We start from the raw sequence: 23,481 nt of genomic DNA, 5'->3' as shown, positions 1-23,481 counted from the left end.
TTTAGTATTTTAACTTAAATTATTTTTTATATGAGATATAAAAAATATACAATTGATATAAAATAGTATAATATTTTATATTAAATGCTGATTTTTTAAAAAAAGAATATAATATAATATATCTTATATATTTTGAAAATTTTATAAGATTAAAAAATTATTTTTCAAACAAACACAAAATATAACCTAAGTTTAATAGTTAAAAATAATAATTGATTACCCAACCACATAAATGTAGGGTCTAGGATGGTGGATGTGTGTGTGTTTGAGTATTGAGTGAAGTTAGAGTGCCGAATTTAGGGTTTAGGATTTAGCATCATACTTATGTCTTAAAAATAAATAATTCTAATTTATATAGTTAATAATATAATTCATATAATCATATACTCCCTTTGTCTTAGTACAATAGTTTTGTTTACTATTTTTATCTATTCTAAAACAATAGTTTTATTTTCGTAAATAATCATATCACTATATAACTACCCTTGCTATTTCATTATTATTACACAATTGTCACTACTTTTTACACTAATACACTTACAAAGGCAAAAATATCTTTTATCTATATTTTTTACCAAATATCAATATAATATTAATATTCTTTAAATACTGAAACACCGATGGAGTAATAATTATTTAAATACAATTTTTTTTATAACAAAATATCAAATCAAATACTAATTTATTTATTTATTTTTTTTCAAATTTCTAAAATTCCAAACTCTCCAAAAACCGTTGAGCCAAAGGCATAAATTTGAACCCTAAAAAACTCTCTAAGAATTCATCCCACACTGGTCTGTCGTTTACTCGTTTCCCAAGAGCACTTTATGAGATCCACAAGCAACGCCAAGTTCAATTCACACATCTTATCCTAATTGAACGTAACCTTACCTGAATCAACAGTAACCATAACCATGGCGAAGAATTCTGAAAGTGAAGAACCGCTGTTCGAAACCAGGAAAGCAAGCGCCAAACTGATCACGTGCCACAGGATTTACGCTGCTTCAGTGCTGGCAGGGATTCTTCTCATCTGGACTTACAGAGCTCTCCTCATCCATGCCTCGTCTGCTTCTGCAGGAATGTTTGGGGCTGAGTTGTGGTTCGGTCTCTACTGGATCATCACTCAATCGCAACGATGGAATCCGATCCACCGTCGCACCTTCAAGCATCGACTCGCTCAAAGGTAGTTCACAAAATCGAATCCAATCGAATCGAGGCTTGCTAAGAGTGCTTGTGTGTGTGTGTGTTCAATTTGATGATGAGTACTAAAACTAATAGGTATGGCAACGAGAAGTTACCTAGAGTCGATGTATTCGTCTGCACAGCTGATCCGGAAATGGAACCCCCGACGATGGTCATCAACACTGTTTTATCTCTCATGGCTTACGATTACCCGCCGGAGAAGCTCTCTGTCTATCTTTCCGATGATGCTGGATCGGAAGCTACATTCTACGCCCTCCTCGAGGCTTCACGCTTCGCCAGGGAATGGATACCTTATTGCCGGAAGTTCAACATCGAGCCACGGTCACCGGAGGCCTATTTCCGGGAGGTGCTTACAAACTTGGGAAGAGATCAATCTCACCATTTGGCTTCAGTTAAGGTATCGATGATGACGACTTTAGAACACCAACAACATTTTAAGACCATAAATTCTCATTTCGTTCGGGATATGAAGGAGATGTTTGAGAGCATGGAGAGGAGGATAGAGCTCGCCGGAAAGCTCAAAAGAGGATCGAAAACTGCATTCATGGCCAAGGAGCACAGAGGATTTTCTAAGTGGGAATCCTTTTCATCTAGAAACGATCATGACACGATACTCCATGTAAATTTCATCGATTCGGACAATCAAATCTTGAAAAACAGAGTCATTTCGAGTTCTAACTACATTCGTGGCTCTGTTCTATGTTTCGTATTCTCCAGATTCTGATAGATGGAAGAGAAGCGGAAGAGAAGGACTCGGAAGGGTGGGGAATGCCGAGTCTAGTCTATTTGGCGCGCGAGAAGCGACCCCAGCATTTCCATAACTTCAAAGCCGGAGCTATGAATGCTCTGGTAAGACAATATTGTTACCACAGAATCGTCGAAAATTAATGCTAAATTTTTATTCTTAGCACAATAACATTGCAGATAAGGGTGTCGTCCGAAATCAGCAACGGGCCTATAATTCTGAACGTCGACTGCGACATGTATTCAAACAACTCTCAGTCGATAAAAGACGCATTGTGTTTCTTGGTGGACGAGGAGAAAGGCCGCGAGATCGCTTATGTTCAGTTTCCACAGAAGTTCTACAACCTCACTAGGAACGAAATCTACGGAGGCTCAATTAGAGTGATTAGTGAGGTGTGTGTTCTTCGCTATACGAGAATTAGTATGCTACTTTGTAATCCAAATTCTCAACTAACTTCTCGGGGATACCGCAGGTCGAATTCCACGGTTTGGATGGCTGTGGAGGTCCTGCGTACATCGGGACAGGCTGCTTTCATAGAAGGGACACTCTATGTGGGAAATACCCGGCTAAGGAATATACAGTTTGATATGGAACAGAGTAGGGCCCCAGAAAAGGGGGAGAGTACAACTCATCTGGAAGAAAGAATCGCCGAGCTAGCGAGTTGCACGTTCGAGAAGAACACCCTGTGGGGGCGCGAGGTTTTCCTACTTCACTTTAACTAATCTATCGAATAAGCATTTGTGTGCGATTAAACTTGAAAGAACACGGCCTAAGATGTCTCGATCATTGTTCGCTAGATGGGCGTAAAGTACGGGTGCCTTGTCGAAGACATGCTCACCGGGCTCTCAATCCAGTCACGAGGGTGGAAATCTGTTTATTTCAATCCTAAGAGGACAGCTTTCCTAGGTTTAGCTACTACAACGCTCGAACAAACATTAGTACAGCACAAGAGGTGGTCTGAAGGAGACCTACAGATTTTTCTGTCGAGACACAACCCGGTGTGGATTGGACTCGGCCGGATAAGTGTTGGCCTTATGATGGGATACTCGGTTTACTTCCTGTGGGCACTCAATTGCTTCGCAACGCTGTACTACTCGGTGATACCTTCCCTATATCTCCTCAAAGGCATCGCTTTATTCCCACAGGTAATCCACGACGACAATGATGACTATATATAGACTACAAAGACTATGATACACCTATCCAATTCTATCAAGTTATAACAGTCATAAAAAATTCCAGGTCTCGAGCGCGTGGTTTCTACCATTCGCCTATGTGATCATAGCCGTGCATGTATATAGTTTCTACGAGTATCTTTCATCGGGAGGAACAGTTCTAGGGTGGTGGAATGAGCAAAGAATGTGGCTCTACAAAAGGACAACTTCGTACCTATTCGCAACAATCGACACATTATTGAGGTTGGCGGGCTATACACAGTCAGGCTTTGTACTATCGAGCAAAGTATCAGATGAGGATTCGCTACGTAGGTACGAGCAAGAGAAGATAGAGTTTGGAACAAATTCTACCATGTTTACCATACTGTCAACACTCGCAGCTATCAATCTGGTTTGTCTATCCGGAATGGTTACAAAGGTGGTAGTGATTGGGGCAGGGAAGGGTGGCGAAGTCATGGTGGGGCAGATTGTTTTATGTGTAGCTTTGGTTTCGATCAATCTGCCATTGTACAATGCAGCTGTAGTGAGAAAGGATAAGGGGAGAATACCAACCTCCATCACACATAAATCCATCGCTATAGCTATCTCTTTATGTGCTACTTATGCTTTTTTGACGTGAAATAGTTGTTAGATTTGATATTTTGTACCCAAACTAAACTCGTCAAATCATCAAGACAATGTGTTACGGAAATTCCAGGAAATTAAACGAGACAACAAAGACAAAAGAACACAATAATTTGGTAACCCAGTTCGATAACGATGATCTATGTCTGGGGGCGCTGCCAAGCCAGGAATTTTACTATAAAGTACACAGGCACCTGTTAAAGTGAGAATACATGGATATTTATAGCCTAAGCCTTTGATAATAATATCCAAATCATATCTCTAAAATCTAAAATATAATATCCAAATCATATCCCTAGATTTTAGGATATAATCAGGCTTTATATCCCAACAATCTCGCACTTGAAGACTGATTTCATCTTTCACTTCAACATACCTCATCCAATCTCCACTCCCCACCATTCGGTATTCTGATTCGAATCCTTTCTTTACTTACAATTTTCAGTGTTTCATCATCTGCAAGATAGGATTCCATGATTCCCGAATCACTGCATGAGTGGAATGGCGCTCCTGAGACCAAAATCCATGACTTCATTGGACTGCTGACGCTCAGAATCAGCACATCGGATATCTCCTCCGTTGCGTTTGCCGAACCCTAATTCTTCTCCGGCGCCCTGCACTGTCGTTTCAAGTGCCCCTTGCAGTTCCAACATACCACCTGACTTGCATCTTCTTTGTCCTTATTCTTCGGCTTCAACTTTGACTTGATCTTCACACTTTCCTTTTGCCTCAAATCTAAATTCAGTTGAGACATTCTCCCAAAGGGTTAGTCGAACCGCACTCATCATCTTCCTGTCGATCTTCTTGTATTTGGCTTCATCCATTTCTTCGGATTTCTCCTTCAATACCGCATCTAGATCTTTACCATTCATGTAATCTTCTATATGCATATTTTAGAAATCGAAGTTCATACCATCGAATACCTTGACAACATGACGATCACCCATCTTGACTCCCACAAACAAACCTAAGGTTCACTTGATATGAGAGCACATCGGATATTCCGCTGCGTTTGCCGAAACCCTTATCCTTCCCTACCAACCTTGCGCCGCCTATCACAAAGGGACTCGCTGCCTGACCTACCAGTCAGGACCGACCCAACACCGCCAGGAGACTTTCGATACAAGGCACCTCCGCAGGTCACAAGGGATTCCCACAACGATCCAACGTCCGATTCCTCTCAATCCACCCTATCAACGAACTAGGCTCTGATACCACTTGTTACGGAAATTCCGGGAAATCAAAACGAGACAACAAAGACAAAAGAACACAAGAATTTGGTAACCCAGTTCGATCACGATGATCTACGTCTGGGGGCGCTGCCAAGCCAGAAATTTTACTATAAAGTACGCAGGCACATGTTAAAGTGAGAATACGTGGATATTTATAGCCTAAACCTTTGACAATAATATCCAAATCATATCTCTAAAATCTAAAATATAATATCCAAATCATATCCCTAAATTTTAGGATACAATCAGGCTTCATATCCCAACACAATGTATCCTCATAAGTTCAACTATAGTTTTCCTAAACCTTCAAGACCATGTATGAACATTATCCTAGTTATAGTTTCAGCTAACTAACTAGCATTGTCACTTGAACTGGCCAGATTCTTTTTTGTAGAAATTTGTCCTAAAACTTGTGGTAATAGAGCAGAGCAGCAAATATCAAACATAGTTCTTAAGATAGAGTTCACTGAAAGGATCTTCAAATTCTAGATTGCATTTGCAAATGAACATTGTAAAAAAAGGGGTTTACTTCAGGCTTCAGCATATAAATCAGCAAATAAAAATTAACTAAAGATGCACAAACACTTTACATGCCACAAAATACAGCAAACTCAACACTCATAAAACCAGTCTAATTGAAAACAACATCCAATTTATGACATTCAAGTTTTCTAAGTAGCATACAAAACGGACCGGTACCTGATACCAGTATACATCATTCTTTCATAAATAAATCTGGTCCCATTCTGCATTGGAGCTCTACCCACAGCAAAACCATTTTTTCTGCAAACCAACCCAACGATTTAGTCTTTGAATCAAGCACCAAAATAAGACAAACAATTTCTTGGGAAAGTAATGTATATGAATTGCAAAATTGTCACAAAAAAAAATAGGAAGCATGCATTTGTGACCAAGTGGAGTTAGCGGTAATTGAAAGAGCAACTCACACGATGAGGTTTCAAAGGTTCCACTTCATGCTTTGTGTCTGCATCCACCCTTGTAGGAGACTCTGGCTTCCCACCCATCTTCTTCTCATCCCTAGCCCTGTTAAATATAACAGAAAATCCCTCCGCCGAAGCTGGATCATTGACATCCCAGTCCCCAAACTTTGGCAGTGGCTGACCCTTGTCCTTCAAGAGGGCAGAAATAAAGAAGTCCAACAAAACTCTCTAATTAGAACACAAATGCAGTGATTACCTGCAGTGACTAAACCTTCAACACAAATTCAAAACTCACTAATGATTATTAGTATGTGATTTAGAACTTAAAAACTTGCTACAAAGATCACTTCTAAAGCTGGTCTTTTCAACCTGCTTACAAAAAGTCAGATAAATTACTGATCATGTGTGGAAGTAAACCAAAATTCATAGTAATCTTTAAGAGCATTACAAGAATTAATTCCCCATAAGGCCAGGTGCAGATGATACCCAGATCAGCTAAAAGTTAGATAAGGAAATGAGTTCACAATTTAAAACCATTAATTGATCATTCGTTTGGTGACAAGTGAATCGCGTATTTTGATGCAATTTCCATTTCAGATGGGCAAAAAAGGCTCGTCTACTTTACCAAACAAAATTCCCTCAATATCTCAAGCAACTACATATGAAATTTAACTAAACCTCGCGAAAATCCGTATACACAAAGTCAAACCTAGCTTAACTTCCACAATCATCTTCCCGTACACAGAAACCGATCAAAGAAGCAATTGAAATCGGTGGAATTTCATCAATAATTAGCGCAAAAAATGCGATTAAGGAGGGAAAAAGCTTGGAAACCAAAAAATCGACCCAAATCCAAATAACCGGAGCTCTTCTCTTCAATAAATCCAAGTAATTGAAATCAGAAGCAGATTGACAACAACAACTAGCGATACAAATTCAATCACATACCGACATGAATCCTGAGCAGAGATATTTATTCGCAGAAAATTGACCCGAACCGTAGGAGACGGAAAGCGCTGGATTTGAAGGAGAGAGAATTAAAGGGTTTTCAGCTGTACAAATATACGTACATAAAGATACATACTTTATGTATAAATAACTGTGGCTAAAAACAAGCCCACAAGGACGTGTTTGGCTGTGCAAAATCCCGAAATTCAGATAAGTCGTAGTCAAATGTGTGTCGTCTTATAATTCTTTTCATTTTTAATACTACTACTATTATTATTATTATTATAAAAACAATTAAACAAATATTTAAATATCAGTTTTATCAGACATACTTTGTAGCTAAAAATTTTGAAAATTCATATTTTGAAAGTTCCAATCCAAAATTGATTAAAATTCTTGATAATCGGACAGGGCATCAAGGGCAGACAAATACAGCTGGCAATGTAATAGTGCTAGGTTCTGTCTGCTGCCTATGCTTTTAAATTTAAATAAATTTATAGTATTTAAATAACAAAAAACAATAATAGTAAGAAATAATCATACAATCATGCGATTTCATTTCCAACTATAATAATCAAAATCAATAGAGAAATGTCCAAACCCTAAAATTAATCTCAATAAACCCTAAAAAAAATATAAATATGTTTTAAATTTAAAATTGTGTATTAATGCATGGATGCATGGCTACATGAAAATGTAGAATATCACAAACAGGCCAATAAAAGCCGTGACGAAGTACGAAACCACCGAGAGCTTGGTGGTGGAATTGGCCGCCGGCGTCCCCAGCTCGCCGGAGTCGAATCCACCGTGGGAAGACGGAGCCGGGGACGGCGCCGGCGCGGCGATCTCCTCCTCATCTTCCTCGGAAGGGTGCATCACCCGGACAATCAGGCGCTGCCCGGATTGGCAGTGATCGGGCTGCCCGCTGATGAAATAGAAGAATCCTGACCGTTCAAATTCGAACACCGTGTCTCCGTCGTCCGATTTCGAGATCGGGTTGGACGTGTCGCAGTGCAGGTAATCCTCCGGGCTGACCTCCAAAACGGTGTCGTTTTGGTACTTGAAATCTGAAAAATACAATTAAATCAACTAATTAAAAACATATACATAAATGTATGACTGAATGGATGAATAAATTACGAAAAACTATTAATAATTAAACAAACTTACAAATGGAATCGGCGATGCGGAAGCGGTTCCTCGACGCCCACTGATTGTACGTCTCCGACTCCATCCCCGTCGGTTTCCTCCACGCTACTTCAAACTCGAAGGCGGACGCCATGGAAGCTGCGAGGAAGACAGAAAGCACAATCACGCTGCGACAGGCCATCGGAACTGAGAATGAATCAATCAATCCGTCGATCGATCGTAGCTGAGACAAGGAGACTTGCACCAAAATCGAAGTATTTATAAGCAGGAGTGACGAATCCATGCGCGGGAGAATGAGTGAGTGGGGAAGTGGAGGTGGACGAAGGCAGTTAAGGCGGTTTTCAGCACTGTGCTTGGAATCAGTCAAACATGGCGCCAATTGGGCTTAATGGGCCGGTCAATGAGGCCCAAAGTGGCTAATAATAAATTAAAATTGGTTACGTGGGGTTGAAAGGGAAAGAAAACGGAGAGGATGAGTTCACATGCGGGGAGCTGATACGACGTCGCTTTCGTGGGTATGAAAAGAGGGCCTGAGTAAAAAGTCGTTTTCGCCCTTAATATGGGAAGGCAGTGTCTGAGTCTGGTAGACCGATAATCACAATTCATGCCTGACTAATTAATTACCTTAATTAATAATGATTAAACACACATATAGAAAGAGAGAGAGGGATTGGCAGGAAGGTTGATTTGGTAGAATTGCTAAGTAGGGATGGATGTGTATGATTTGTTTTCCCCTGGGGAATAAATTCATATCATTTTGAGACGAGCTTGGATGTTGATATATACCGTACGTACCACACTAGTTAATTACTACTGCACTGCCCAATGCTGCTTATTTCATTTTATTATTATTATTATTATCATTAATATAATAAATTGTCGCCTATAAATAAGGAGGTGGTTTCTTGTTTAGTTTGCAACACTACACTAGTACTATTGTATTGTATTATGGTATCGGAGTAGGAGGAGAAATAAGGATATTGTGATGATATTAATATATGGTGGTGTTGTGTTTAGTTTAATTATGAGTTAACAACTAAGGGCGGCCGGCCGGCCGGCAGTGGGCGTCGATCTCCGGTCGATCGGAGATATATAATTAATCACTGATATATATATATATATATAGAGAGAGAGAGAGAGAGAGAGAGAGAGATGGGTTGACAGAAGAGAGAGAGCACAGCCCGGATCTGCAGGAATGATCAAAGAAGGATCGCTTTGCCTGGGATTGTGCTCTCTCTTCTCCTGTCAACCCTAACCCCAACCCCAATTAACCCAACTCAATATTAATTAATTACATACTTAATCAATCTCTAATTCTCTCTTCTTAAATATATATATATATATATATATTATTGTTGCATTAATTGTTGTTATTATATATATAGTATCATTATTAATGTGTGTAACTCTAATGTGCAGGTGATGAATGATCCCTCGCTAACCACAAGAGAATAAATAAAAGGGAAGAGAAAACCAGCTTTCAGAACTACCAGGTTGGGCCGGGTGGAGGAATTTTCTTGCATGCCGCACTGAGTAACATTAGTAGTAGTCGTTGTCCGTACATCCCTGAACCTACGTTGTCACGAGATGGAAGGGATGGGGAATTAATCTAAGAGTATGTTGCTGCTGCTCTATTATTTTTATTTTTATTTTTATATAAATCCATGTATAGACGAACTATGTATGTTAGGAAAAAACTTGAAAGTGTCAAATTTGAACTAAATGACTTCACGATTACGAATTCATTCAAGGTAAATTAGGATTACAGTGAGATGTATATGGGAAGAAAAGATAAAACTATTTTATTTATCTCGTCAGTAATTAATTTATTTTATTTCAGTCTTGACAATCAAAATTTAGCAAAAATGATCGATTAAGATCAAATTTATAAACTTTTTTTTTGAAAAAAATCAACAAGACGGATGGAAAATAAAAGTTAACCCATTTCTACCTGCTAGATAGGCCGGCCACAATAAAAACAAGTTGAGAACAAAAACAAACTGGGCTTTGAAGATGCAATACCTTAGTGGGTTTTTTTTTTTTTTTTTACTATTTTATATATTATTTTTAAATATACATACTTATATATATTTATATAATTTTTTTTTTTAAAGTTCGTTGCTTCAAAATGTTTTTATTATTGAGTTCACATATTCAAAAAAAATAAATCCTTCATCATTAATAAAACCACAAATCATACAGCATATACACATGTAACAAGTTTAAATTCAGTCATGACTTAACAAATCCAAACACAATTAATTCCTAGCTATTACAACATATCGCCAAAGCACTCTCAATAAATCATCAGATTCATCCTAAAATTTACGAAATCAACTTCTTTTTTTGCTTCAAGAAACATACATTAAATAAAGAAAAACTTCATGGAAAGGAAATAAATAAAAATCACAGCTTTGATAACACAAGCCAGATACTCAAAATAACGGCACCAAACCTCCCGGCGTTATATTTAACGGCGCCGTTACCGTCTGAATTTTGATCCGCCGCATCTCCGTCAGGACCATCGGCTGGCGAATCCGCCGGAGAGGATGGTGAAGGCGGAGTGTTGTGCGCCTTCGGAGAAGCCGCGCGCGGAGCAGGAGCAGGAGCCGGCGGCAGAGCTGATTTGAAGAGCTCTACCGGCATCAAAACCTTATCCAGTTCGTGGATTGCCAATGGCTGCTTATCAATCAGAGTGTTGATGATCTTTGCTGTTACGATCTTCGTCTTGATCGTCACGGCGGTTCCGTCGTTCTGGACTGTGAAATCGTACTTTTCGGCGCCGTCGGTGGCCAAGGTGTTGGTTACGCCATTGCTCGATCTCAAACCGGCGAGAGACTCGTAAATAGGCATTCCGTGGTACTCGAGCAAGGATTGCTTACCGCCGGCGGTTAGATTCCTGTATTTCGGCAGAAAGCTCTTCATCGCGTCGTCGCCGGGGCAGAATACGGTTAATCCGCTCTCGACGTTGCTCTCGAACGTTTGTTCCGCCGGGTTCGCCAACAGCGTCTCGGCGAAGACTTTGCAACCGTGAGCGGACATAAGAGCAGTCAGATTCATCTGGCTCGGCTCCGGCGCCGGCGCCTCCGCCTCCGGAGAAGGTAAGATAGAAGAAATCTGGATTACAGATATGTTGTACGGTACAGCTTCGATAGACTTGACGAACGTCGCCGAAACGACGCCGTTATTGTCGTCCGGTGAGAAACCGACCTTTCCACCTTTGAGATCGGTGATGTTGACGAAACCGAAGGATCCTGGCGCCGCGCCGGTGGCCTGGAACATCGTGGCGGCGACGGCGGTTCCGTCGGTGATCTGGTGGAGCTTCTTCGCGTCGAAGTAATCGAGGAGAACATGGAGCGAGAGAACGTTCCTAATAGCTCCGATCGAGAGGCGCTTCGCGAGTAGATCCGCCATTCCGGCGTTGTCCACGGCGCAGACGGTTATTGTCTCTTTCCGATTGATCTCCGGCGCCAGCTGCGTAACCGTCAAGTAGTGGTTAAACGTGGAGAACTCTGGAAGCTTCGAGAGAATTTGAGTGATATTATGCGCGACGGCGGCGTTCGGGAGAAGAAAGAAAACACACACACACATCACCACCACCGCCACGGCGGGCAGTCGGAGCTGCATATTAATCGTAAGTCGTAAACCGGTACAAAGCAAAAGCGGTAGAGGTGAAAACGCGACTTTATACCCAGAGCAACAAAAAGCGCACGTCACTACAGGTCCTCCTCCTAAAACCCTTTACTTAAATGCGACTTCTTATTATTATTACATTTCAGCGATTTTCATATATCTTTCTTAAAATCGTTAAACAAAAGTAGCAAACGCCGGTCCTTTTTCGAGTATGCACTGCACTTTAGCTTCACTGAAAATAGAAACTGACATGACCGTTCGCTGTGGTCCCGTTATTTGTCTAACCACGCCCGGTACCTCAACTCCCGGGGTTGTTCTTCCATCCCATCCCATGTATAAAGATAAAGAGAGATTGTAATATAGTTGCATGAAGATGGGACTTATAGACGAATATTACAAGGATGAATCAAGTATCCCAAATAAGGGAATTAGGAAAAGCTGACATAGGATTGATAGGTATTTCCATTTTCGTGTAATCCAAGATTGGGAAAGAGCTAAAGCCAGATACAGACACACCACGTGGGCTGTGTGTTGTGTGGCTTTGCAAATAAATAGTAGATAATATTATTACATCTTTTAGAACAAGAGAGTAGTAGTAGTTAGGAGGGAGGAGGGAGGGAGGTATTGATTCTTGAAATTGTTGTCAAGAAAAATTAAATATCTATTTTTTTTAAAAAGGGGACATGCATGCAATGCACCACCGATCACGTGATTGGCACGTGCACCGACAATGGGGTGGATGATAACTTCAACTAGGTTTTCCTTGTCTCCTCTCCTCTCTGCAACAGCAGTTGGGATTCGGATTCGGCTGCCAAAGTTTGCCTTTTCTTTTTCTTTTTTTTTTTTTATATTTAATAAATAATAATAATAAAATTTTAGCTTAGCTAAAGTTTATGACTTGATTATATATAAGATTTCTGGAATTTAAGCATCTCTTACATATATTTGTCATAAAATAAAAGAAAAGGTATATATAAGGAGAAAATTAAATTAAAAAATTTGGTAATGAATTTCCTTCTGTCACTTATCATATAATTTTGTGCCTCCATTTTGATGTATATAATAGTCCTTTTCTTTGAATCTCAAATAATAATAATAATAATAATAATAATAATAAATGCAGCGACTGCATGCATGCATGGATGATTTCTATATTTGCTAATTTATTGATGGACTGGATTGTGAATCATTATAGATTATGAATGTACACAAAATTTGAGATTTTCTCTGTCCACGTTTATTATATAATTTATTTTGGTGAAACATGCGTGATGATCTGATTTATTCAATTTGGATTTCCCAAGTTTATCACAAATTTGTTGATTTTAGTGGGTGTTTATTTTTTATTTTTTTATTGTATCAGTATATACATACGGGTATTTTTTAGATTTGATATATATTTTGAGTATGACAAAAACTTTCAAATAAATTATGTGAGATAAATAAATTTTCAATTTGATATATATTTTTAATTACTTTCCATAGTATTTATTACAAGTAATTATTTAAAAAATTTTAAGCCATTCAAAAACTTATCTTATATCAAACACAACTTAAATATTCGACGTAATATATTAAATAAAAAATATTTATGAATTACTTACATTTCATTGCTCATAACAATATTTTATGCTTTCATTCTATTCTATATAGTTTAATTTAGAATGTGTCTGCTTCATAAAATTATATCATAATTAATCATAATTGTATTTATTTGCGTTGTTCAGGTAGTTTTAGGGTTTATTTTTCAGAGTAAATAATTTTCTCTTACGATTATATAGAGCTGGCAATTGATTGATTCGTGTCGGATTGAATACTTTAAACGGGTTAAATTACTCAACCCTAATCCAACTCGTTTATCATCATGTCAGGTTCGTGTTGACCGTTTATTATCATGTCGGGTTCGGGTTAACTCGTGTTGATCCGTATACATATTTAAGTCGAATTTTTTGATTCAAATTAAATAATTTTTTTGTTGTGTTGTCGTGTTATGTTAGTTTTTATTGGTTTGAGCGTAAATTAGGTTGAATTATTTAAAATTTAACTTAGTTTAAATTAATTTATGAGAAAATTAATAAATTATGATTATTTTACATATATAATAAATATATTAATCAATTTTTATATATTATAATCGAGTTGTCGTGTCGGGTTCGAGTTGAGAGTCTCAACCCTAACCCAACCCGTTTATTATCGTATCGGGTTCGTGTCACTCTGTGTATATAATCAGATTGAAATTTTTGACTCAAATCCAATTATTTTGTGTCGGATCATTTTTTGTCAGCTCTACAATTATAATATGAAGTGTACTTTTGGAGTATAATTTTGTTTCTTTATTTTGATTTATTGTTTAAATAGTTATTTGAATATGATCTTTTATAAATATAGATATAGATAAAGTTACGATTTTTGCGTAAAAAAAGAAATTAGTAATAATAAAAAATAAAAAAATCCATACATATGCTATTTAATGCGAGATTATCTTTGTTACAGATTGGGCCTGCCCAAATTTCGTAAGCCCAAATTGCAGTTATATTTATTTTTAAAAATACACATGACATTCAAGTATTATTAAAAAAAAAAAAAAAAAAACGAATCAAAATCCTTTTTTGGAATTTTTTTATAATAACAGTTAAATTAAATAAATATATATTTGATATAATGTAAATAAACATTAAAAAAATATGTTTCAGATTAAAAATAAATTTTAGTAGTATAATATTTTAAATAAAAATATGTATATTTAAGTTTGAAATAGATAATTTTTGCACACATATAGTATCAAAATAAATTTGAAAAACATGTATGAACATAGCAGTGTAATTATTTTACTCTTTTTATCTAATAATAAAATACTCCAACAATCAGAATGATTTAATATCGATTAGATCTTTGTTCAAGTCATCTAAATTACCACCTATATTAAAATGTTACTTAGACAGTACACAAGTGAATATTTAAGAATTCCAAAAATAATAATTTACATCATACATTACTGTCACGGGCTGACATTCCTACCCCTGTTCTCGGTTATAGCTCGTCCCATGTATGCGAGTCCCTTCTTATACCGCCGACTAATGACTCATATCTTGGTGTAGGTACGTGTTTCGCATGATTTTCCCATACTGTATGTTGCGCACATGGGACAGCTGATCTGGGCCTCAGCGCGGGCGTGACCTAGGCGCCGGGCGTGTCAGCTTCCGGACACGTTACAATACACTAACAATCAATGCATGAATTCCCTCACAACCCAATTTTGTCAAATTTGGTCCCCGAAAAAATTCAACCCATAAAACTTAGCAATTAAATACATGCCAATAATTTTAAAAAATAAAAATGAAAAAAAAAACTACCCCACAAAATTAAAAGTGATTTAAATTAAAAGCAAGAATTGAACCTTCTTCATTTATTCATTGTAATAGCACATTTATTGAATCACCATAATAATACACTTAGGATTAATTAGCCCCTCCATAAATTGACCAACACATTTAAGGCCAAGCTGCCCTTCTTGGTTGCCAAATTTCACCTTTTTTGTCTCTAAGATTATTATTATTATTATTATTATTATTAAATAAATAAATCCTATTGTCGGTTTGGATTCGATGCCGAATAAAATTCTAAATATTATAATTATATCTTGAGTTAATTAGACGAGTTTAGATCGATCATCGATCGATGCAGCAACAAGAAAAATTTTAATTAAAATCAATTAATTAGAGTCTACATTTTTTTAAAAGAAAATTGGCCATGTTAATTTATTTCGCAATATAATAACTATTTTATTTGAAAGCATTTTTGTTGAATAAAAGTAGTACATTGATTTAATTAAACACCATAATTAATTTATTGTCAGTGCAAAAGAAGAAAAAAATTAATTTAAATCTCATATTTAAAGTATATCGTCACCTACTAAAATTGTACACTTCCAACAGCTTCTGCAGCTTATGGATTTATTGCCATGAATTCTAACCAACTTTTCATCATTTCCAATTTATTACAACAAATTTCATTCTCATATTTGTACCCTTCAAAACCATCTTTGTTTTTTCCCACAAACATGTGTACCAAAATGTCCAAAATTTCCCTCATTTGCATTGCCCTCTTTGCCCAATATGCTTCCATACTTTGCTCCAAAGATCTCTCAGATTCCATCCTATGGTTAGTCACTAAAAAAACCCTTCAATTTTATTTATTTATTTTTCCAAGGAAAGTATTTTTTAACCATTTTCTTAAAATTCATCCAAGAATCAGGTTTTTGACCATTTTTGGAAATGCCATTCTAATTTCTTTATTCATCTACATTTCTTACATCCCATTGACCCAATGATCAAATTTTTAACCACATTTGTGTTTTCCTCATTTCTCACAACATCCCATCAAAATTTTCAATTAGACTCAACATTCAAATTATTATTCCAATAGTAAAATTTCAAACCATTTCCCAAAATCCCCCATCAATTTTCTCCCCCATTTCTTACATACCATTAATCCAAGATCGTTTATTTAACCAATATTAAAAAATACCCTTCATTTTCCTCTCTCATTTCTTACATCCATTAATCCAAGAACCAATTTTTAAACAATATTAAAAAATACCATTCAATTTTCTACACCATTTCTTACATTCCATTAATCCAAGAACGATTTCTTTAACCAATTTCAAAAACACCCTTCAATTTTCTCCCTCATTTCTTACATTAGACTTTGTTTAGATAGAAATTTTTAAAAAAATTTGAAAATTTGAAAGTTTAAAAAAAATAAAAAATTAATATTTGATGTAATGTTTTTTAAAACGTAGATAGTAACAAATGAGAGTGAAAGTATCTAATATAAACATTGCAGGAGATCCGCCAAGAACTCGTCGGATCAATCAGAGTCGCCGGAACCGAAATCGAAACCGTCGTCATGTCGAACTGGAAATCCCATCGACGACTGCTGGCGTTGCGACCCCGACTGGGAAGCCAACCGCCGCAACCTCGCCGACTGCAGCATCGGCTTCGGCCGGAACGCCGTCGGCGGCCGCGACGGCGAATTCTACGTCGTTAATTCTCCCGCCGACGACCCCCGCGACCCTCCTCCGGGCACTCTCCGGCACGCCGTCATCCAATCGGAGCCGCTCTGGATCATCTTCGACCACGATATGAGCATCCGCCTCAAGGAGGAGCTAATGATGAACTCCTACAAGACCATCGACGCACGTGGCCGGCACGTGGAGATTTCAGACGGCCCCTGCATCACAATCCAGGGCGTCTCCAACATCATCATCCACGGCGTCTACATCCATGGCTGCGTTCCGGCGGGGAACGCCGTTGTCACCGACAAGCCCCGCCACTACCAGCTGAGGGGCCTGTCGGACGGCGACGGGATCTCCATCTTCGGCAGCCGTGACATTTGGATCGACCATTGCACCCTCGCCGAGTGCTCCGACGGCCTCGTCGACGTTGTGAATGCGTCGACGGCCATAACCGTGTCGAACAATTACATGTTCCGGCACAACGAGGTTATGCTCATGGGACATAGCGACGATTTCATAGAGGATCGAGTTATGCAGGTCACGATCGCTTTTAACTACTTCGGCGAGGGGTTAGTCCAGAGGATCCCAAGGTAATTTTAAATTAAAAACTTTTGATACTATTCATCAATAATAATGCCTATTCAAAAAATATAAGTCGAATTCTTGAATGTCGAAAGGTGTAGGCATGGGTACTTTCACGTCGTGAACAATGTGTACACCGGTTGGAAAATGTATGCGATCGGAGGGAGCGCGAATCCGACCATTAATAGTCAGGGCAACGTTTTCATTGCATCCGACGAGCATACTACAAAGGAGGTTAGTTAGTTATTACATTTTTTTCGATATATAGTTATTACAATGATTTTGTTTGAATAGGTGACGAAAAGGGAAACGGATCCAGAGGATGAGGAATGGAAGAGTTGGAATTGGAGATCGGACGGGGACTTACTACTTAATGGGGCGTATTTCACGACATCGGGTAATGATACCTCGGAGAGCTATGTGAAAGCGTCGAGCATGGTCGCGAGGCCGGCGTCGTTGCTGGCCAACATTATACCTTCTGCAGGAGTACTCAACTGCCAAATTGGACAAAGTTGCTCAACCTAATTTATTGCAACAAGATATTGATTAGGATGATGTATTATTGTTTGTTATGATTTTGATTTTGATTTGTTCTATATATATGTGTGTGTGATGTGTGAATGAATGAATGTTCAATTGTGTTCGATAGTTTGTGTCTCACTCTTGATTGATCTTGCGAAGTTTGATGAATCTGCTAAAAATATGTGTCAAAATTTATATGAAGATATATAATTGAAGTGTAGATACAAATAAGTGGATATGGATAAGGCTTCTAGAAGCTTAGTTTTATATCGAATCTGAACTATATAATAAGACGTGATAAGGGAATAGAGGACGTTAACTAAATATGGTCAGGGCGGCGGAAATGGCGACGGCGGCGAGAATGGCCGGAGAAGGATGTGTTGGGGAGTCTGAGGGGGCGGTGTCGTCGATCACCGGTCCTTCGGCGGATCCTGGAGCGGAACTCACCGGCGGCGCCGGGAATATGTCAGGCGACTCTGTTGGGGTCGCGGAAGTTGAGGGAATGTTGGACGACGGCGGCGTTGCGCCGGCAGTCGGCGGCAATTCCGGCTCCGGGGGATTGGCCGGGGGTGAGGACTCCGGTGAAGGAGTAATCACTTCTGCAGGCGGAGACGCCGCTGGAGAATACGCCGGAGAGGCGGATGGAGTGGCTGCTGCAGGAGTGGGACTCGCCGGAGATGCCGCGGTGGACGACGGTGTCGGCGACGGAGAGACAGTGTTCCGCGGCGGAGATGCTGGAGGAGAAGCGGAAGGGCTAATTTTTGGAGAATTCGCCGCCGGTGCCGGCGAAACCACCGGAGACTTTGTCGGGGACGAGTGAGGACTCGCCGGAGACTGTGATGACGGGGGGTGTGTTTTCCCCGCGGGCGGCGCGTGAGTGGCCGGCGCCGGAGAAGGAGCCCCGGGAGATTGTGCATCAGTGGAATATTGGGCGGACAGTAGAAGAACCGCAACGACGGCGAATATTCCGTTCATTTTTTCTAATGCGGAGGGAATATTCCGGCGACGGGTATAATGCGGGAATGAATGTTTGACGATACTGTCGGATGGTTCAGATCGACGGTGGAGATTTATAGCAGAATCTTTCGAAGCGAAACGCTGGTAGGAACCGAAGGGGAAGACCGTTTGAGCAGTGGGTCCCTTAGTTACCGGCTGCAGCCAGTAATATAGCCGTTTGTCTTAGACTCCTACCGGCTGAACCGGTCATCCTTGTCTTTTTCGTTTGTCTCTCCGTGACTGATTTAGAAGACTACAAAACTTCTTCAAACGGTTATATTCAGAGCATTGGTCAATAAATATATTTTTGTAAATAATAATAATATGAAATGGATACAGGGCCATACAACATAAATGGGCTTTTATGCAAAAACTAAATGGGCCTAAAAAGTTATAAATCCAATTTCTCTTAGTCCAATACGGAGTTGGACCTGGCCCAACATACAATTAAAGGAAGCATATGGGAGATTGAACAGAAATAACGTGAGAATGAAACAAGAATCTGTCCAATTGTCAACTATTATTATTAAAAAATCTTTTAAAGTTTATGTTTTCATTTTTTCTTTATTATGCAATTACATTATTTATAAAATAAATTATATTTATAAAATATTAAATTCAAATTATTATTCAAGTAAAAAATTTTAAAAAAAAATGCTAATTAGCTACTGTTTGGGAAGACTTTGGAACATTAAAAACCTCCCCCACCTCACCTCTCCTCTCACATTCTCAGTGCATTGGTCAAACCCCATTTGACTTCTTGGTGGACCCCACCTCCCACCATTCAACTGTCATTCCCATGAGATGCCACTCCATGGACCTCAAGTCCCCGTGATACCACTAAATTGAGGTGTTTTTATTATTAAAACTTTTAGTGTTCTTAATTAGAATATTTGAAAATAAAAAAAAATATGTTTCTAGTGTGATGCTTTATGTATATAGTATTATTACATGGTATGTTAATATTCTGTTTTTTTAGAAAAAAATAAATAAATATATTATATTTTGATCAAATAGCAACCGATATTACAATTATATATGCATTTATACAATATTATTAAAACTATCGATAGTGATATTTTTATAAATAAATCCATTTAATATATCAAGATGATAATTAATATAGCTTATACAAATATACAATTAAATTTATTACTATAAATTATAATAATACAATAACAAGATTAAAATAGATAAAACGCAAACAAACACAACCTAACATTTTGACATTTACTCCCTACATGCTTTCATCGGTTTAATAATAAAAGAAAAGGGACACTACTGAGTGATTTCGCTTTACCATAAAAATAATTATTTTTTATATTTGATTAGATTGAATTTTAATGAATCATTCATCACAATCAATAGTGTTTAGTTGCTTAAATGCTAAGAGTGTTCTAATCAAAATTATTCAGATTTTATTGTGAAATTATTATTAGTATACTTTGATAAAAAAAAAATATTATACAACATAAAATTATAAATTTAGTCAGTAAAATATTGATTAAATAAAATATTTAAATGATAGTAGGATGGAATAAATATTGAAATGTGCAATTTGTTGATTGAATATGTCACGTTTAAAGCAATATAACTACTTTATTACCAATACTCTATTAAAATAATCAAAATAAAAAAATATATATATATCTCAAAATATCTAAAATAGTTTAAAACACTAAGCATACTTTAAAATATTTAACAATGGGTTTTTTTATTTGAGGTATAAATATAATGAATGAATAGTCAAAGTGCTGTAGTAAAACTAACTGAAAGGAATAATGGGAATTAAATGGAGGAAATCAATTGTGCGAGTGGTCCAGGTAAACCACTTACCGACACCAGTTACCTCTTGCCAAGTGGACGTCTCAGATCGTTTCAATCCGACGGTCAGAAGTAAGGCATGGTTATCGACATGGAACGGCCAAGGATCGAACACGTGTCTCATCCGATGGCGTTATTATAGTCTTTGATCCAACGGACCTCACATTCTCTACTCTCTCCAAATTCATCTCATCTCTCCGCCTCTCTCCCCCGGCCGGAATATTCGTCGCCGGAGTATTGCGCGGCCGTAATTCGTGTAATTTTCTCTGCTTTTCTCGTCAATTCGATCGGAATGTGATTTTCCCTCCGTTTCTGGTGGATTAAATAAATCCTCTTTATTGATTCGACTCGTCGAATCCTCGAGTTTCAGAGCCTTCGGTTTCTGAATCGATTGCTTTCTATTTCTCGTTGTCTGTGTTGAGAGTAATTTGTTGATTCACTTTCACCTCAAATTTGATACCGAAGAACAGTAGCTAGTGTTCTCGCAATCTGTTCTGTTCATTCTCAACTTCTGCTTGATTATCATCTGAATCAACAATTCCGAAGCGCAGAAATTCAACAGCTCCTTTGAAATTGAATACATACATACGTATATATCGAGTAGGAATGGCGGATTCGGATAATGAATCAGGAGGAAACCGCGACCACAGTTCTCAAAACGAAGCGTCTCCTCGCGAGCAGGACAGGTTCCTCCCGATCGCCAACGTCAGTAGGATCATGAAGAAGGCTCTCCCTGCGAACGCCAAAATATCCAAAGACGCCAAGGAGACGGTGCAGGAATGCGTCTCCGAGTTCATCAGCTTCATCACCGGAGAGGCCTCCGACAAGTGCCAGCGCGAGAAGCGCAAGACGATCAACGGCGACGACCTGCTGTGGGCGATGACTACTCTCGGATTCGAGGAGTACGTGGAGCCGCTCAAAGTCTACTTGCAGCGCTTTCGGGATATGGAAGGAGAGAAGAGCGCTATCGCAGGAAGAGGAGACAAAGAGACAATCGGCGTCGGCGGAGGAGGAGGAGGGAATGGTAGCGTCGTGAATTTAGGAACCTCCGGCGGCGGAGACGGTTACGAAGGGATGTATGGCGTGAATATGATGGGAGGATCCGTATACGGGTACGGGCAATCACAGGGTATACCCGGTAAAGTGGGATCGAGTTATAATATCGGATCCGGGTCGGGAACGGGCATGGGCGCTGGCAGGCCTAGGTAAATATTTGACTTCTACTTTAAACTAAAGCCGTACATTAATTAATTAGTGATTGATGGGGATTTCTATTATTATTCATATTATTATTATTATTATATTTGTAATATTATTGTTCTTGCATAATCATACATATATACATACATTAATACATACATATATATATATATAAAGCCTTTCCTTTTATTGAAAAAAAAAAAAAAAACATAATTTAATTGGAGGGATTGATATAATTTGATAGGGTGAATGAATGAATGAGTGTGTATGTTTGTATTGTCATTTTCAATTCCCTTCTTACAAAAAAAAAAAAAAAAAAAAAAAAAAAAAAAAAAAAAAAAAAGAAGGTGGGTCTTTTGAGAGTGGAGGGTAGAGAGCATGCAAATAAATAGGGAATAGGGCTTGTTTATTCTCTATATGTCATAATGTCGTATACCAATAGTCATTGTTAAATTTATTCTCACAAGAAGATTTTAATTAACAAAAAAAAAAAAAAAAAAACATTTAAATAGTAACAAATAAAAGTCATTGTTAAATTTTTGGAAGCAATTAGAACAGCATCTTTGTAAGAGTTGAATCGAATTCAAATTAGTTTCATGTAATAATTTATCTTGATTTTTATAATCAATTCATAATTAATTTCCATTAATTAATGGAGGGTTACCCAAACTTTTTGTTTAATATGTTTGTATATTTATAGTTACCTTAAATAATTTATTTTGATTTTTACACAAAATAATTTATTTAACAAATATTTTCATTAAAAACATATATATTTATTTGTTTGGAGGTTGATACAATAGAGTTTCATATTGAAAATTAGCCTTGGGTTTCTTTTTTTTTTTATGATTTTAAATTAATAAAATTTAATGAAAAAATATATTAAATTTTTTTCACAAATATTAAACAAAAATTTAAAACAATATTTTATTTCAAATCAATTTCAATATATATATATATATATTTCTATAAGGAATTTTCGTTGCATAGCAAAAATTTGAAATCAAAGTTAAAAGTTCTATTTTTAATTATAAAACAAAATAAATAAAAACATGTATATTAAACCATTTAAAAACTTTATTATACACTGATTACATATTAAAATTGGAGTGTACGTGAGAAGTGCTCCACTAAGTGATATCTTTTGATGCCAGTGGAAAAAATTATTATTATTATTATTATTATTATTATTATTATTTTAATAGTGTCAAATCGACAAAAATCCAACAGCTAATCAACCTATTATTATCTTTTATTTTAAATTTAATTGTAGTGGTTTATCTGTTACCGCCGCCTATTAATTTTTTATGATTTACTCCACAAAATAAACTTCCAATAAAATTATTAATTTTATATTTACGCCATAGGAAGATGTCACTTGTCACTGTCGATTTATGCTTTCGCTGCCTTCCCACACTTATAGAAAAAATGAATTTAAAAAAATTATGTACATAATAATCTGAATTATACAGTCAATTTAATATTTTATACATGCGGTAAACAAAAAATTCGAAGTACAAAATATGCAAATACTTTGTCTTTGGGCTTACGAATGTTTAATAAGCCAAAATGAAACATTACATATTTTATTACTGCACAGTTCTTAATTAGATATAGTATTCCCTATAAAATAAAATATATATATACACACAACAATAAAAATCGTTAAAAAAAAAAAAAAAGGAAAAGA

The 23,481-nt window shown here is 37.3% G+C and overlaps 6 protein-coding genes and 1 long non-coding RNA gene across 9 annotated transcripts; 4 read left to right on the top strand and 3 right to left on the bottom strand.

Moving 5' to 3' along the window:
* The first annotated feature begins 914 nt into the window (after positions 1-914).
* Positions 915-3,869, top strand: LOC127254527 (cellulose synthase-like protein E1). The gene is given in 9 exon segments (XM_051279671.1): positions 915-1,183; positions 1,279-1,600; positions 1,676-1,822; positions 1,921-2,052; positions 2,128-2,340; positions 2,421-2,531; positions 2,533-2,646; positions 2,746-3,093; positions 3,191-3,869. Coding segments are annotated over 9 exon segments (2,208 nt in total). The 3' UTR covers positions 3,743-3,869.
* Positions 3,870-3,892: 23 nt separating this feature from the next.
* Positions 3,893-7,006, bottom strand: LOC127254528 (uncharacterized). Of its 2 annotated transcripts, none has more exons than XR_007839455.1 (4): positions 6,869-7,006; positions 5,927-6,109; positions 4,661-5,762; positions 3,893-4,586 (listed from the first exon to the last, which is right to left on the bottom strand). It is a non-coding gene; the product is annotated as an uncharacterized LOC127254528 (long non-coding RNA). The 2 variants fall into 2 exon arrangements; XR_007839454.1 differs by having other exon boundaries at positions 4,671-5,762.
* A 472-nt stretch (positions 7,007-7,478) lies between these two features.
* LOC127254879 (early nodulin-like protein 1) lies at positions 7,479-8,292 on the bottom strand. The gene is made up of 2 exons (XM_051280209.1): positions 8,039-8,292; positions 7,479-7,935 (listed from the first exon to the last, which is right to left on the bottom strand). The coding sequence occupies exons 1-2, from the start codon at positions 8,196-8,198 to the stop codon at positions 7,553-7,555; spliced, it is 543 nt and encodes a 180-aa protein (XP_051136166.1). The 5' UTR covers positions 8,199-8,292; the 3' UTR covers positions 7,479-7,552.
* A 1,899-nt stretch (positions 8,293-10,191) lies between these two features.
* Positions 10,192-11,766, bottom strand: LOC127254621 (fasciclin-like arabinogalactan protein 1). Its single transcript, XM_051279834.1, has one exon. The coding sequence runs from the start codon at positions 11,642-11,644 to the stop codon at positions 10,424-10,426; it is 1,221 nt and encodes a 406-aa protein (XP_051135791.1). The 5' UTR covers positions 11,645-11,766; the 3' UTR covers positions 10,192-10,423.
* Positions 11,767-15,718: 3,952 nt separating this feature from the next.
* LOC127254646 (putative pectate lyase 21) lies at positions 15,719-17,897 on the top strand. 2 transcript variants are annotated; one of them, XM_051279865.1, is made up of 4 exons: positions 15,719-15,811; positions 16,496-17,257; positions 17,351-17,483; positions 17,544-17,897. In XM_051279865.1, exons 1-4 carry the CDS (start codon positions 15,723-15,725, stop codon positions 17,772-17,774), a joined length of 1,215 nt encoding a protein of 404 aa, XP_051135822.1. In that variant the 5' UTR covers positions 15,719-15,722; the 3' UTR covers positions 17,775-17,897. The 2 variants fall into 2 exon arrangements, with proteins under 2 accessions (XP_051135822.1, XP_051135820.1); XM_051279863.1 differs by having other exon boundaries at positions 17,345-17,483.
* Positions 17,898-18,096: 199 nt separating this feature from the next.
* Positions 18,097-18,591, top strand: LOC127254443 (uncharacterized). Its single transcript, XM_051279534.1, has one exon. The coding sequence runs from the start codon at positions 18,097-18,099 to the stop codon at positions 18,589-18,591; it is 495 nt and encodes a 164-aa protein (XP_051135491.1).
* Positions 18,592-20,772: 2,181 nt separating this feature from the next.
* Positions 20,773-22,138, top strand: LOC127254647 (nuclear transcription factor Y subunit B-3-like). The gene has a single exon (XM_051279866.1). It carries the CDS (start codon positions 21,198-21,200, stop codon positions 21,798-21,800), a length of 603 nt encoding a protein of 200 aa, XP_051135823.1. The 5' UTR covers positions 20,773-21,197; the 3' UTR covers positions 21,801-22,138.
* The last annotated feature ends 1,343 nt before the right edge of the window (positions 22,139-23,481 follow it).

The sequence above is a fragment of the Andrographis paniculata genome, unplaced genomic scaffold (genome assembly GCF_009805555.1).
Source record: "Andrographis paniculata isolate CXL003 unplaced genomic scaffold, ASM980555v1 Contig52END, whole genome shotgun sequence".
NCBI lineage: Eukaryota > Viridiplantae > Streptophyta > Magnoliopsida > Lamiales > Acanthaceae > Andrographis > Andrographis paniculata.
The sequence above is the reverse complement of the archived record's forward strand: the minus strand, read 5'-3'. Positions and strand labels throughout refer to the sequence as shown.

Coding starts and splice junctions, on each gene's coding strand:
- LOC127254646 (XM_051279863.1), top strand. CDS start 15,723: ATGTCCAAAATTTCCCTCATTTGCATTGCCCTCTTTGCCCAATATGCT. Junction 17,258..17,344: donor TTAGTCCAGAGGATCCCAAG/GTAATTTTAAAT, acceptor GAATGTCGAAAG/GTGTAGGCATGGGTACTTTC. Junction 17,484..17,543: donor ACGAGCATACTACAAAGGAG/GTTAGTTAGTTA, acceptor TTGTTTGAATAG/GTGACGAAAAGGGAAACGGA.
- LOC127254647 (XM_051279866.1), top strand. CDS start 21,198: ATGGCGGATTCGGATAATGAATCAGGAGGAAACCGCGACCACAGTTCT.
- LOC127254879 (XM_051280209.1), bottom strand. CDS start 8,198: ATGGCCTGTCGCAGCGTGATTGTGCTTTCTGTCTTCCTCGCAGCTTCC. Junction 7,936..8,038: donor CCGCATCGCCGATTCCATTT/GTAAGTTTGTTT, acceptor TGTATTTTTCAG/ATTTCAAGTACCAAAACGAC.
- LOC127254443 (XM_051279534.1), top strand. CDS start 18,097: ATGGTCAGGGCGGCGGAAATGGCGACGGCGGCGAGAATGGCCGGAGAA.
- LOC127254621 (XM_051279834.1), bottom strand. CDS start 11,644: ATGCAGCTCCGACTGCCCGCCGTGGCGGTGGTGGTGATGTGTGTGTGT.